Raw genomic sequence first — 16,657 nt, 5'->3', positions numbered from 1 at the left:
AAGTACAAATATACACATGTATTTAAATAAACTATCTTAATCACAAGTAATTATAGAAATCTCTATAATTATATAAGCTATGTCGACTTTTCAAATGTATAAGTTGCGACTCCTGATTTTACTGTACTTTTGTGAAGATTCGACTTCGTAATATGTGTAAAGAATCGTTGGGAATTAGTAATAATAATTTCTATACTTTTGTTGTATTTCAAGTGAATAATATAAGAACCACTTTTATCTAACTTTAACTTTCTTTGAAGGTAAACTATGTTGATGTCTTATTTGAATAGCGACTTTAAGACTCGAGTCTGCGTCGTTGAGTCTCTGTATGAAATATGAAATATCTTATCTTTCCGACATTTTGTGTACTTTTCAATATATAATTTGTACGCCTAATCTTTAGAGTCTCTTATAATATGAAACTTATAAATCTATGTTTTACATAAAGTAAAACTCTGCGAAAAATATTTCCTAATCTTTTAAAGTGCAAACTTAAATTGTTAGCTACAGTGACAAAAGGATTTTAATATTTAGGCTTGTGATTGTAAGCAACCTTTTGCCACGGTAGTCCGATCACGACTAACGCTTTCAATAGCAGTCCAATATATATATACAATGAAAAAGACTCGAAAGACTTCATTTTGACGTCAAAAGAGACCCAAAAGACTCTATTTCGACGTAATATCACCGTTCAAAACAGTGCACTTAGACTGGTTTATGTTAAGCGACTCACGTAAACATGACGGACATTACACAGAAAAAGAGAGACTCTGGGTCTCCAGAAACTTGACCAGGTTAACTAATCCACTGATTATAATTATATACAGAGATTAAAACAACATAATACAATCATCAACAAATATATAAAGGTAGGTCAAGAATAAGGAAATTTCGTATTTACACTTTACAAAAATAAATGGAAAAGCGACTCAGTTTCAGATAGGACCTAACGTTAATTTTATCTTTGCTCAAGTAACTGTCTATAAAAAAATGTGTTTAAGTACTAAATATCTTAAATAACTTATTTTAATAAAAGAAAACATATCTAACAATTTATAAGTATCCAATGCTGTTACACGGAGGTCGAACTGTTGATAAAAAATGAAAAGGGGGAGGGGACACATACTGCCAAACAATGACGACGAATCCGTTACAATATCTTTAAAAAGTGTACATGAGACATATCAGTTAGATTGACCATCCAAGATGGCTTCCAATGTTATTGAGTTTGTTACTCTCAGTTACTCTGAATCTTACCATTCCAATAACATGTTGGAGAGAGTTGAATTTACATAAAGGTTGATAGAAGTGTGATTTATTTTTTAGACAGTTGCCTTTTTGACTTGAGTAAAAATTACGAAATCATTGATCTGATTTAACACTGATTAATTATATGGTAGAATGCATTGTTTGTATGCATAAAGAAACAATTATATTATAAACATACGAATTGAAAATGTAATATAGTAGTCTATGTCAAGGATATTTGATTCGTCGTTGCCTTGAACCTTATAAATTGGGAGGATTCGAATCCAACAAAACTAGTTAAACACCATCGCATATTATTTGCGCCTGTCCCAAGTCATGAAATATAGTCACAGGAATGTGGTTGTCTATTTAAATTCTTTATAGTTCCTCAACCATATTGGATGATTAAATATAGGATTATGTCCGCTGGGTTATTTTGTCAATATTTGGTCTATTCAGTTAGGAGATGTTTCCTTAATATTTACTCCATACCCGTTTCTTTTTAAACCCATGTGATGGATTTGTCATATATCTACAGTTTGTAAAAATAAAAGTACTAAAATGGCTTAAGGGCAAAATTCCATAGCAAATAATGTCAGCAGACAATATTCTATAATGCAAAACTATTCATAACAATATTTCATTATGCAATAGTGTCCTTCTCTATGAAATTTTGTCAGTTTTTTTTTAGACAATCTTTCACTGTGAATTTCTGTCCATGACAATATTTCCTAATTAGAGTATGTCTTCTTTGAGGAATCATACTCCAAGTTATTGTGAGAGTGTTTCTTTGTAATACTGTTCTTGAAAAGTATTTATGTAACAGTGAAATGCTGTATCAAATAATTTTTATCTATAGTAAACAAGCATGAAGCATCCATATTTTTATATTTATGATTGAAAATATCTTGTAAAGCAGTATTTTATATAAAAAACAAATATGTTTTTTATCATAAGCTTATTTCAAATTTGCCTTACAATGATTAAAGTAAATTATGTTGATTCTACCATTTTATACTTTTTAAGTAAAGTACAGACAATCACTAATAATAATTGTTAGTTGTTAAAAAAAAATAAAACACTTTAATGACATCATTGTCCAAAAAATAAAGTGTTATAATCTCCCTTCTATAAGACCAAATGTGTGACATTCTATCCATGATATATTGTCTAGACAATATTTTGCTTTACATATTTAACGTTTGGTATCTATAATTTTCTTTTATCTTGGACAGATGATAAAGTCTTTTCCCAAGCTTGTATGAAGAACAAGACACTAATATATATATAGTTTCTGACACATAACTGTTCATACACTTCCTGGTCGTATCTAAATTGCTAGCCTCGGAACTGCTTAGAAACTCTATCAGCTGATTGCTTTTTTCGTATAAATCCAGCTCAGCATTACAATCTTTGAGTATGTTATGTGGATTTTGTTCCTGGCTAACACAAGGAGGTAAAAAGGCCAGATAAATATTTTTCTTATGTAGGAAATACTGCGCAATGTAGCTTCTCCAAATATCACTTACACGACCATTTAGGCACTTACTGGACGATGCATCAAATCAAATGCTGTCAAGAACCACAAGGTAGCTTGTGCATTAAATGGTGTATACGAGTGTCTTGGAATTAACAACACCCGTTTTTTGTTGTTACAAAAATTAAAGGGAACTTTCCTTGTAAGTCTATAAATAGCATCGACATCCGGTTGTTCGTTTGCAAGTGCTTGCATTATTCCAACTGCTTGTTTTCTTAAATTACATTCTTTTGGGATTGTTCTGTTGTCTTTAATAAACTGCAATGGAAATCCTCTATGCCACGAATATGTCGCGTTGATATGGATTAACAATCTTAGCCACATTGCATACTTCAGCATAATCAGTGGCAGTGCTGATGGAATTAAACTGTCGTATGTCTACTATTCCAATGTTATCATCATCAAAATCTTGCTTTGTGCTGAATGGCATAGATATAACCAATATTCTTTCTTCATGTCTACCAAAGTTATTAAATGGAATTGCTTCGGCTAACAATAGGTATCGTTCTTTTTGATCCACTATTAATATTTTGTGTTCTGATTTGACAGATTTTTTAGATACCTATTTTTGGGAGATGTTTTAATATCGGCAACACCCAGGATACACCAATTACGTAGTTTAGCAATATATTGTACAGCTTTTGATCGAGGATATATCGTTGTGACTGCTGCCCAGTTATCACATACTTTCTCTTTCGGGTTAGGTGCCTTGGACCAATACTGTTTCAGGGGAAGTACTGGTATACTTCTAATCACATTGCCAGACAATAGAGAACCAATAACAGCACCAGCTATTGTACCATTGAAATCATAGACTGTTGTCTTATGGGAAATTTTTGTTTCAATAGAACTCGTTGATCCCATGGGATTTTTACTGGACTGGTTTGCTCGTACAATTTGTACATTTCTAACGGGAGAGCTTTGTGGAGGAGCACATTATCTACACAAGAATCTTTATTGATGTATCTTGCAAAAACATTTTCACGATCTTTGCGTCTCTATACCACTTTCATATTTTGGCATATGTGTAAACTTCATTGTACTAGTATATGGAAAGCCAATTGTATAGCACTTCGTGGGCAAAGTTGTGGTCAACTAAATCGTTATGACTGTTGCATTCTGATTCACCACAATATTTCCTTTCCACAATTCTATTTATTAAGTCCATTCAAAGAACAATAAACATTTCATCAATTTCAGGCGAATTCACCCTTGATCGTTCCCAACAAGAGTTCATGTAACCTCGCTGTCATTTGCAGAATGCATACAAATACATCATAGATCATATATGCTTCTATCAAAGCATCTGGGAAGTGCGTATGAACATATTTCAACCATTCGAACAGTTTAACACCGAATTTAACAGCCCATCCATGGTGAGTCACGTTCAGATACACAATATCGTTATATATATAATTTACAGGAATTGAGGCATTTGACGGATGATCAAAAACAAACTTGTAAACAATACGGAAAGGTAGCTTGTCTGCAAATCGGATCATTGTCGAAATCCATGTCTTCCTTTGTGCCGCCCTCCAATCAGCAGTGCTATCTCAGGTGAATCTATTATGAATTTTTTCCCCCATGGATATTCCTACTTTCCAGTTTAATTGATACAAAAACAGAATCACAAACAGAACGATGACACATTTGATATATATTAATTTCCTCTTCATCTTGAGCAACATGTTATCATCCATGCTAAAACGAACAAATCCTGATCTTAATATGATAATCGTGTAAAGGATTGATTGATAAATTGTATTGGTTTAGTTGTAGATTAGTTGTTAACTATTTTTGTGCCACCACCATCATATTTAGTTAAACGCTAAGTGCACAACTAGGGGAAGTTATTAATATGTAGGCATTAAGCACATACACAGAAAAAGGATGCACATTTAATGATATTTTTTTCAAACAGCCGCAGAGCAACTGCCTTTTTGAACAAATGTATTTGGCGTTAACTGGCATTACATCTGAGTATCTGACAATCATGTTAATGGAATTAATCTCATTAACCTGAGGAAAGAACGGTTGTCTATGAGGGGCTTCGTCGGCACATTTTGCGAATTAATCTAAGAAGGCATACACATGACTATGACAAAAATAGCAACACGACGGGGACACATGTTAAGCAGGATCTGCTTTCCCTTCCGGAGCACCTGAGATCACCCCAATTTTTTTTTTTTGGGGGGGGGGGGGGGGGGGTCATGTTGCTCAGTCTTTAGCTTTCTTTGTTGTATTTTGTGTATTTTTGTTTGTCTGTTTGTCTGTTTCTTTTTCATCCATGGCGTTATTTTCGACTTATGAGTTTGAATGTGCCTTTAAATTTGGTACCTTTCGCCTCTCTTTGATAAGTTTAAGTAGATCAATTTAGGGTAAAATTTAATGTTGAGAAAAGACTTTCAGCAAGTTTGATTTTACACTGTGTTATATGTCGATTGCATTTGAAGCTGATCTTCATTACTACTGGCTGACGGAACTCCGTCGTTATCTTATTTGTCTTTGTTATACCACCTGCATACAAATTTATCTAAATTTTGTGGAATTATTTTTGTTTTCCTTTGTTTTCAATTTTTATGTTTGCTCTTAAATTTGGATACAAACCTACTCGTTATGTCATTTAAAGATCAACCTTCTTTTGTGATACAGAATACAATGAACATTAATTTAAGTTAAACTGTGTACGGTGATAGGTAAGATTGGTAAGATTGGTATTTTCGCTATTCAGATATGGGTTGCCTGTCCGGCGCAGCTGATGTAACAACTACTGGTGTAATATCTTTCCGGCATTCAAGCTCTCCGTAGTTTTGTAGCCTGTGACAGATGTTTCTATCAATAACAAAAGTTCTAACCGAAGCATCAATTCGTAAAGTTAAATTTGAAACCAAAACCATGTTGTTTTAACAGCCATGCAAGAAATTTTAATCCTACAACGCAAATGTCCGACGTTTTCTTTTAAAGTATTTCAGCTATACGATTTTATAAGTCTGAAAATTCTGCACAGAGGACTTGTGTTAATTTTATTGATTGATTGTTGGTTGCTTAACGTCCAGTGGCAAATATTTCATGCATATTCAGGACGAGAACAAGTTCACAATAAATACAATAGGTAGGTTCTGTAATAGATTAAGGGATTAAGGTCGGAGAAATTTAGACTGCCACGGGAAATGAGGGTATATTGGATAGGGACAGAAATTTAGCCTTGCAACAGGTCACCTACGGACCCCTCAAAGAGTTGTTGCAAGGGTTCTTAACGTGCAAAGAGCGTGGCACTCTCTTTACACGAGGCATCGGATTTAACGTCCCCATTCTGACCGGACGTGGCTGCAAATTTGTACATCCCGCACAGCCAAACGGACGCCCCACTTTAGCACGGGTTTTACTGCCGGTCGGAGGAAGACCAATGGTGACCATACTTCTATTCCCCAGTCACCCTTGGGAGGGTGTAAATTTGAAAAAAAAAAAAAAAAAAAAAAAAAAAAAAAAAATCCAAATGTAACATATTTCTCTATCTACATCTGATATTTTTCATTGCAAATAGTAGATCACGATAAGGCCTAGTTAAATTAAGGAGGAGTTTGAGGATGCGAACCAACTTCAAAGTGATTTTGATTTGCGGTCGGTCGATAATTTCGTCAATAATTTTGCAAAACCAATTATGCTTTTTGAAAATTTTGAACAGAACCTCCGATACATATCTCCATAATAAGTTCTTACTTTACAATTGTCTATTCTCTGGAATCCCAGTGTCACTTGTGACTGTAATCACACAATGGCAATCATTTATAGGTATATTACAGTAAATTGATGACCAAGAGTTCTCGAGCAAACCCACAAACAGAATATGATACGTTGGAAGTATTAGATCGCTTCGAAAAATTAAAAAAAAGTTGCCGAAATAAGTTGCACAGTAATTTTCACTGAAAATGTTTCCGGTTGGTGTCGATAGCGTAAAAAAAATCCAAGAAGCCGAGGTGTTCATCCACTTTAGAAAGAATTTTCTTTTGTGTTTTTTACTGATTATATCAATTCTTAATTATGACCTTCTACCAGAAATTAAATATGGACTGCATGACAGGTAACGCATGCATAATAGGAGATGATTGCCTTGTCAACACACCTGATCGGGCTCCTTCTGGATTTCAACCAATCTCAACTCATTTATTATTTGTTTTAAAGTCGTTCCATAACAACACTTTGACTCAGTGTTAACCATTGAGTATATAATTTTTCATATTGATGACATTGTAATCAAATTCAGAAGGAGTTTTGTCTTTTTTGTGGTTTTGGAATGACTTGTCATTCAAGAAGGAACATTTTTATTGTCAAATCTGTTTCTAGATTTTACTTTTTCATATACCTGTTGATTTCGTAGGAAGATGAATTCAAATGAAAACAGTATTCTTGAACTCATCATTCAGTGTTTTGTGTACCGTAATATATATTTACATCACGAGAAAGTTATTTGATAAAGCTGTTGGTTTTTTTTTGTGAATAGTTTTCTGTATCTTTGATATGTACATTACCTACAGTTTGTGTTCGAAAATGTTTTACATGATCATCCAAATATTATACCTTTCGGAAAAGAAATCTATTAGAAGTAGTTTAAGATGAACACCGAACTATGTATCGCAATCAAGCTTTTTTTTTTATCTCCTAATCTAAATTGATCTAACGTGCATGTCGAAATACTCATCGCGTGTGCATATAATTTTACGTCTTTATTCGAAATAGTTTAATATGAACATCAAAATATGTATTCGTTGCGCAAAATTTTTTACATACTTATTATAATAATAGTGATTAAACTAAAGGATGGAAATGTTTTTCGCCTCCGTAAAAAATCAAATTAGAAAGGATAAAGGTCGAAAAATATCTTTGCTGAAGAAATTTACTATTGAGGAACAAAAAATATGATATTCTTATACAGTTTTTAAATTTGTTTAGGCAAAAAACTTTAGAAATCTTCAAATTAAGCAATACTATAATGTATGATCTGTTTGATCTTGGGGGTAAATTAATGTCTTTCGAACAATGTCAAAATATTTTTTAAATCAAATGATAAGCATTCAGCAATATTTTCTTGTTGATGGTTTCTTTTGTGCCCATAATTGCCTTTTTGCGAAATTTTCTTTTTGGAGCCCGTTATCTTCTTATCTTAAAATGATACTGCTTTCTTTCTAAATGTATCAGCTTATTGACGGAATATGTCAATCATTCACTATTTGGGATATATATATATATATGATATTTAAGCAAAGGTACAGGTAGGTTGATTCCCTCCGTAATATTTTTAGTATGTCTTTGGAATATACAAGTATTGTCAAACTTGTCAAATAACGGCCGGGTACCAGTCTAAGGTACAGGTCACTGGAACAATGGTTTCCGGATGGTAAGTTTAGTTTCCCTTGCAAGATTGGAATGAAGGATTGACATAAGAGGGAAAAAAAGTCAATAGGCCAAAAGTTTAACTTGCTTCATTGGAGTAAAAATTATACCAAACGAATATATAAGAACGGGAAAGATCATAAGGTCAATGGGTTAAAGGTCGAGGTCACTTGTTCTTAAAATAGAAAAGAATGGAAAATGATTGGGATTAAAATTATACAGAGGGAAGATAAAAGGGAGGGCCGAACCCTTTTGATTTTCGGGTCAACAGGTCAAAGTCAAGGTCACTGTTAAGAAAAATAGAAAACTTTTGAAAATTTGTTTCCGGATGGTAACTTTAGTTTATAGAAGATTGTTATATTACTCTTAAAAAATATAAGGAACATTCAATACTTATAGGTTTGAAACAACATCATTGGTAAAAGAAAAAAAAAAGAGAATAACCATTCACGAAAGTCCACGCATAAGACTAGGGCTTGAGAGACGCAAATCCTACCATAACGTGGATAAAGGCAGTTAAAGTGTGGTCTCGATCTGACACCTTTTACTGCAAACTTTGCTTCGAAGAAGGAATTACAAAAGTCTTCAGTATTCGTAAATTAAGATGGCTCACAATTGTAAACCATGCTATATGAACGTAAACAAACGCCGATTTGACCCAATGTTCTTATTGTTGCAAAAGATAAAGCTACATTTCTATTCAAATGAATGATATATGAAAGCTTCTGATATTTAAAAGCAAAACCTGTATATATTTAATTGGAGACAATAAAAAATGCCAATCAATAATTCTTCTTTTTCATGATATTCATGTATTTGCATTATAACTGAGTACTTTGTATACCTCAGGAATGATTGATAGACATGAAATGGAAGCAATTTAAAATGTAACATTTCGAAATTTCTCTGCATCTATATAAAGTACCATTTGGTAATTTTTTTCTTGAAAATTATGTAACAGCAATAAAATTCTGCGCTTTTGGTGCCTCAGGATGCACTGGTTTCACAGATTTTGAGCTGTAGAAGTCTATGGTTACTGAAACTTTTGTCAACAATGATTAAAAGGTCAAATCTGTTTTTTTTCCAATAAAATCATATATTGAATATTATGTACAAGCATAAAAATTCAGTTTTTGTTCCACATCAGGATGGATTGTTTTTCACAACTTTTTTGTAGAGCGATAATTTATTTTTTGATTTATTGATTATTAAATACAAAAATCTGAGATAAAAGAAAATATGTTCAATACAATGAAAACTTAATTATAATAACATAATGAAGTACACAACAATCGAATAAAAGATACATTGCTTAAAATGTTGTGGATATAAAAATAGTGGAAAAATTAATTTGTTTGTGCAATTTGTATTGATATGCTCCGATTGAACTAACAATTTATAGTTTAAAATAAGCACTAGTTAAATATAAGTCTAAAATCCAGTATGACTACACCTGATTCATTTCATTTTGAAATCATAATGGTATTTTCGGAAGACAAACTTTTCGCATACTATTATATTTCGTTTGATGTATTTTAAGTCTTAAAGCATTGGGCAGTTAAATCTCATGCAGCATTTTACAAATAATCAATGCGAAAGGTATGCGATAGTTTACTTTAAACTGCACCTAAAGGTAAATGTGCAAAATCTGTAGTAAACGCACATAGCTACTGATTAAATGGACACAAAGTAACGCACGTAGACATTAGACATTTCCTTTTTGACTGCGTTAACGTAATGCAGTAAACACGGAAATTAGAATAATCAAACGAAGGATGTGCACTAACGTGCCTTTACTTTAAGTTATTCTTTGTTTGAACCAAACTGATATTTATTGACTGATTTTCTCATTTTATGTTCAAATATAAATTATTTAAGAAACGCACATATGGTGCTGTTAAATTGGTACCGCGAATTTTATTAAAATATGAAAATATGATTTATTTCAATATTTCAATTTTGTTTAACACATTCTCTTTATTTTAAATTGATTTATAAATTTCAGACATACAACAAATGTAGTGAACCAGTGCCAGTAAGCCCGACCTTTTTAACATTTGAATACTGAAATTATATATATATTACTTTTAGAAATTTGCATTTATACTTTTATACGATGAAACTGAAAGAAGGCGTGATTTCTGTATCGGCATGACCAGTCATTAAAGCTATCCAACAGATAATGCAAATAATATTTTTTATCATAATTACTAGGATTTATAATTACCATTGTTTTATAGCCACATGTTAGAATTGTGCGTATAACATATCGGTAATTTGTTCCACATTTCTACATAAAAACCTCAAAAAACTCTGCCTGGTGGAAAAGTACGCACAACTGTCTAAAGCCGTTTATGTTGGCAGTTTCTTATCGTTTTTTTCTTAGAAAGTTTTTATCGCAACGAAATCAACGATTGGTGACAATCTCTGTGTGATTATTTCATTACGCATTTAGATTCGGTCCGTTTTTATGCTTGTGCTATAGGCATTTTCTATTGTTGAAGATCGTTGATGTTTAACCCTGGATTTGACTTTAAATTGATGTGAGTTTTATATGTTTGTTCAGTTTGGTAAGCTGCTGATAACGAATCAATGGCGTTTACCATACATATTCTCTTGGTTATACAGTATATTCCGAGACAACAGTAGTTTATCGATGTTAAAATCTCATAAATCAATCAAGAAAACACAAATCCAGATATAAAATCAAAAACTGAGGAAATCGAATGAACTCCAAAAATGAGCAAAATCGCGTGTATCGACAGGGTAAGCGTCTGCTACTTTATGCATGCATCACCCGCCATGCAAATCCAGGCTCAGTAAAAAAGAATATTGGGAATAGAACACAATCGGTAAAGGACAAGGTACTATTTGGGTCCAAATTGGCCCTTAAATCAAATATATTTCTAACAATCTAAGATTGAATATATGTACTTTAATAAAACAATGATATTTGGTTATAAATATACACATATGAGATATACAGCCATGAAATAACAGAACGATCAGTAAAATGAAAAATTATGCAAAAGTTTGACTATTTGACTTGTACATGCAGAGAAATAATATAGAGGACAACCGTCGCCCAATAAGATATTTAAACATTTTATGTATTTTGTATTTATTCATTCATTGGCAAACTATAATAGGGAACGCCTTTACTCTATGTTAACTAAACCAGAATGGTCTAATGATTAGCCAATTTTAGTTAAAAAATATGACTCATCTTGCCAATGAAGTCACTTTAAACACGTAACAATCAAACTGTGCCACCAAGACTTGAGATGAGTAAGAGAATATGTACGAAGATCAATTATTTTTACTTATTGTTTTGTTTCGTGTTTTTTTCAAATATTAATCACAACCAAACAAAGCCATCTGACCCCATAATAGGTATTTCCAATATAAATAAGAAAAAAAGATGTGATTTTGGTTATTAGGCATATTACCTCCAAAGTAAATTCCGTTAAAGTTTGACAAAGTTATTTATATTTGAAAATAAACAGCTGCACCAATAGCACATGATACTACCTTACTGTGCATACTAAAATTGTTGCAAAAATAAAATGGGACATTGAGAAGGCATTTAAGAAGCAAATAAAATGGCTCTGTCCAAAAAAAACATGCATGATGATACCCTTGGCCTATAAGAATTGTGTCAATTTTTACTGTTCAAAGTCTGTAATGACAAACAAGAACATTTTTAAAATCAAAAGAGTGCATTCACTAATCGCAAAAACAGTGTATAGCTTGTATTAATTTGATCTAAGCATACTGAAGCTACTGCATGACATTTAGAAAATGTATTTTATTTATTTTACCGCCAAAGTCCCATAAATCTGGAACAACATAGCGGAAATATTTTTAAATTAAAATATGTGTTATGTTCACAAATTCCAACAATTATGTAAAGTTGTAAGTAAATCAAACCAAGCCAATTCAATTTATGGTACATCATGTGAAAAATTTACTTGAATCCGATAATTTAAATCCGGTATCTCTGAAACGGAAAGCAAACCCCCCCCCCCCCTAAAAAAAAAAAATTGAAAGGAAGCTTCCTTTTATCATTCCAACAATAATATAAAGTTCTAAAATGAAATCAATCCAGGCATTTTGGAGTTAGAGTGCGATGGGTCATAAATTGCCTTAATTCAAATGGTTAAAGTCCCGTAACTCTGGAAAAACAAAAAAAAACAAAATTCTAAAATTGGAAAAGAGCTTTCTTTCGTCAATCTTAATGTTGTGTTCAAATTCCATGAGCATTCATTGGTTAAAGCAAATTGGAGTAAACGTACAAAGTATTGACGGACATATGAACGCACGGACATTGGTATACCATAATATTCTTCGACGGGCTTATAAAAATATAACCATAGACTAAACCTAAACCTAAATGTTGACACCGCCGACGACGACAGAATGTTTGATCGCTTTGCCTCGCTTCCGCGACAAAATGTCGCATGCTAAAATAAATGGACATTTCTACATATGTATGAAAATAAATGTATTCATATTTTGATTCAATTTTTCATGTATCTGTACATATCAACAAAAATTCACATAAGACGTATCACTTACATCGAAATTTATCTAATAAATTTTGTATAGCTATTCATTAGGAGCAAAATGACTTTTACGTAAGGTTTTCTATGTCTTTTTTGTTAGAACGTGAACTTTTATTATCCTACTGCAGCCAGACTAACCGCTATTCTTAAAGGGTCATGAGTGATAGGCCATTCGTTCGAGTAAACAATTGGACATCTCTTTGTATATTTATACAAAAATACATTTATTCATAATGGGATACAGTGTTTCAAATATCTGCTTTCTCTCTTTCTTTGTAGTAAATTCCTCCATTCTCTAGTGCAAATCGTAATGTATGTATCTGTGTAGCGGTATGCAACATATAAATATTTGTACATATCTATAAATAAATTAACATGAAGCATATAAGTAACATTAATCCTAACAGATGGCTTCCAATGTTGTTGATTTTGTAACACTCACTTACTCAGAAACATAGCATTCTATTTTCTTTTCAGAGGATTGAATTCAGGTATGTTAATATATTTCTTAGACAGTTGTCTTTTAGACATGAGCAAAATCACAAAATCATTGATCTGATTTACTATTGATTAACCATATGTTAGAATGCATTAGCTTTAATGCATAAAGAAACACTTAATATATTATAAATAAACGAATAGTAGCTTGTGTTAATGGGATTTGATTCGTGGTTTAGTTCATAGTCAAACAAATATTCTAATAAAACGTCTTTTTTGTTATCTGTTAATAATTTAATTTTGGATGTAACGCGTCTTCCGATTGGCTGACGTTGTTTTGTTTATCAGCTCACAGACATAATTTTGTCATGTGACCTTGACGTCCTCAACGTTTTTTCATGATTTATTCCGGTTTAAAATGGAATTAAGAATTAAATTATAAGAAATGACTGTAATATTTTTTCTGACTATTCGAAATAACATAACAAATGTGGTGCACACTTTAAAATAACCCGCTACGCGGGTTATTTAGTGTGCACCACATTTTTGATGTTATTTCTTCATAGACAGAAAAAATATTACAGTCATTCCTTAAATACATTTTGGTGTATTTTTTTTGTATGGATTATATGCATTTGCATTTCTAGTCGATGTAAACTGTGTTTCAATTTGTATTTTTTATCTTATTATAGCCTTGCATCGTGCAAAGGGGAAGTTCCAACGAAACTAATTTAACCCTACTGCATATTATTCGCGCCTGTTCCAAGTCAGGAAACATGGTCATATGTATGTGGTTGTCTCCGTACATTTTTTAATTCCTTAACCATATTTGATAATTATATAAAGTATTATGTCCGCTAATTTATCATCTTGGTTATTTTGTCGTGAACATTTAGGGATTGCTTTGTGGTATATGGGTTCCTACTTTAATGGAGATCGTGTGGCGACCCCTAGATGTGAAATTTAGGTCTGCTCAGCTTGAAAATGGGATGTTTTCTTCATGACATGTACTCCATACCCGTTCCTTTTCATTCTCATTTGGCAGCCTTGTCAATTATCTACAGTTATTGAAAAACAAACAACTTAAAGGGCTTAAAGGCCACACTCTGAAAAAAAGGGAAGTTGAGAATATAATTTCAAATCACTTTACAACGACAACGATTACTAAAGTGTAAACTAGCATTAAAAATTTAATCTGATAAACATGACACATGCATTCACCGTATGGTACCTATAACTTTCTATCTTGAACAGATGACAAAGTCTTTTCCCAAGCTTGTATAAAGAGCAGGTCACTTTTATCTATATAGTTTCTGACATATAACTGTTCATACACTTCTCTGGTAGTATTTAAATTCTTAGACTCAGAACTGCTAAGAAAATCAATCAGCTGATTGCTTTTTTCGTATAAATCCAGCTCAGCATTAAAATCTTTGAGAATGGTATGTGGATTTCGTTCCTGGAAAACACAAGGAGGTAAAAAGGCTAGATAAATATTTTTCTTATGTAGGAAAAACTGCGCAATGTAGCCTCTCCAAATATCACTAACACGCCCATTTACGCTTACTGGAAGAGGCATCAGATGAAATGATGATGAGAACCACAACGTAGCCTGTGCATTAAATGGTGTATATGAGTGTCGTGGAATTAACAGCGCCCGTTCATTGTTGTTGGTGATACTGAAATTAAAAGGAACTTTCCTTGTAAGTCTATAAATAGCATCGACATCCGGCTGTTCGTTTGCAAGTGCTTGCATTATTCCAACTTGTTTTTGTTCTCTTAAATTACATTCTTTTGGTATTGTTCTGTTGTCTTTTATAAACTGCAATGGAAATCCTCTAGGCCACGAATATGTCTCGTTAACTTTGAAATATGGATATGGATTAACAATCTTATTCACATACTGAGTGCATACCTCAGCATAATTGGTGGCAGTGCTGTTAGAATTAAACTTCATTGTGTCTACTATTCCAATGTTATCGTCGTCAAAATCCCATATCATCTTTGCTTTGTGCTGAATGGCATAGATATAACCAATATTCTTTCTACCAAAGTGATTAAATGGAATTGCGTCGGCTAACATCGGGTACCGTTGTTTCTGCTCTACTATTGTTAAATATTTGGTGTTTTGATTTGACAAATGTTTAAGATATATGTGTTTTGTTGGTGTTTTAATATCAGCAACAACTAGGAGACACCAATTACGTAGTTTATCTATATATTGTACAGCTTTTGACGGAGGATATATCGTTGTGACTACTGCCCAGTTATCACATGGTTTCTCTTTCGGGTTAGGTGCCATGGACCAATAGTTTTTCAGGGGAACTACTGGTATACTTCTGATCACATTGCCAGAAAAGAGGGAACCAGTAACAGCACCAGCTATCGTACCATTAAAATCATAGACTGTTGTCTTATGCGAGTCTTTTGTTTCAATGTAACTCGTTGGACCTATAGTCTGTTGGAATTTTACTGGACTGGTTTGCTCTTGCAATTTGTACATTTCTAACGGGAGAGCTTTGTGAAGGAGCACATTATCTACACAAGAATCTTTATTAATATATTTTGCAAAAACTTGTTCACGATCGTTTTGTCTCCATACCATTACAATTCTTTTATCATCAGCATGTGTGTCAACGTCATTGTATATGGAAAGCCAATTATACAGTGCTACGTGGGCAAAGTTGTGGTCAACTAAATCGTTATGACTGTTGCATTCTGGTTCACCGCAATATTTCCTTTCCACAATTCTTTTTATTAAGTCCATTCCAAGAACTACAAACATTTCATCAATTTCAGGTGCATTCGACGTTGCTCGTCTCCAGCCATAGTATAGTTTAGGTGATAAGAGTTCATATAACCTCGATGTCAGTTGCCGAATGCATAAAAATACATCATCATCCATCTTTGCTGCTATCAAAGCATCTGGGTAGTGCGTATGAACATATTTCAACCATTCGAACAGTTTCTCGCCGAATTTAACAGCCCATCCATGGTGAGTCACATTCAGATACACAATATCGTTATATATATAATTTTCATGAATTGAGGCATTAGACGGACGATCAAAAACAAATTTGTAAGCAATACGGAAAGGTAGCTTGTCTGCATATTGGACAATTGTCGAAATCCATGTCTTCCTTTGAGCCGTCCTCCTGTCAGCACTGTTATCCCAGGTTAAAATTCCAATTACAAAAAGAGGCTTATATTCTGTATCTTTATTGTAAACAATTTGTTTTCCCGGGAATATTTCTACTTTTCGGCTCATTTGAAATAAAAACAAGGTCACAAAGAAAACGATGACACATGTGATATATATTACGTTCCTCCTCCTTTCCATTATGGGCCCTGAAAAAGCGCAAAAAAACATGATCTTGATATGAGAATTTTGCAACGGATTATTTGACAAATGTTTTGTACCACCACCAGTATATATAGTTAAATGCTAAGTGCACCACTAGGTGAATCTATTAATGTG

The 16,657-nt window shown here is 32.9% G+C and overlaps 1 protein-coding gene and 1 pseudogene across 1 annotated transcript; both read right to left on the bottom strand.

Moving 5' to 3' along the window:
* Window positions 1-799: 799 nt before the first annotated feature.
* Window positions 800-3,649, bottom strand: LOC127702795 (uncharacterized; annotated as a pseudogene).
* A 10,761-nt stretch (window positions 3,650-14,410) lies between these two features.
* On the bottom strand, window positions 14,411-16,168 carry LOC127702794 (uncharacterized). The gene has a single exon (XM_052207098.1). It carries the CDS (start codon window positions 16,082-16,084, stop codon window positions 14,411-14,413), a length of 1,674 nt encoding a protein of 557 aa, XP_052063058.1. The 5' UTR covers window positions 16,085-16,168.
* Window positions 16,169-16,657: the final 489 nt, after the last annotated feature.

The sequence above is a fragment of the Mytilus californianus genome, unplaced genomic scaffold, assembly GCF_021869535.1.
Source record: "Mytilus californianus isolate M0D057914Y unplaced genomic scaffold, xbMytCali1.0.p SCAF_5, whole genome shotgun sequence".
Taxonomy (NCBI): Eukaryota; Metazoa; Mollusca; class Bivalvia; order Mytilida; family Mytilidae; genus Mytilus; species Mytilus californianus.
The sequence above is the reverse complement of the archived record's forward strand: the minus strand, read 5'-3'. Positions and strand labels throughout refer to the sequence as shown.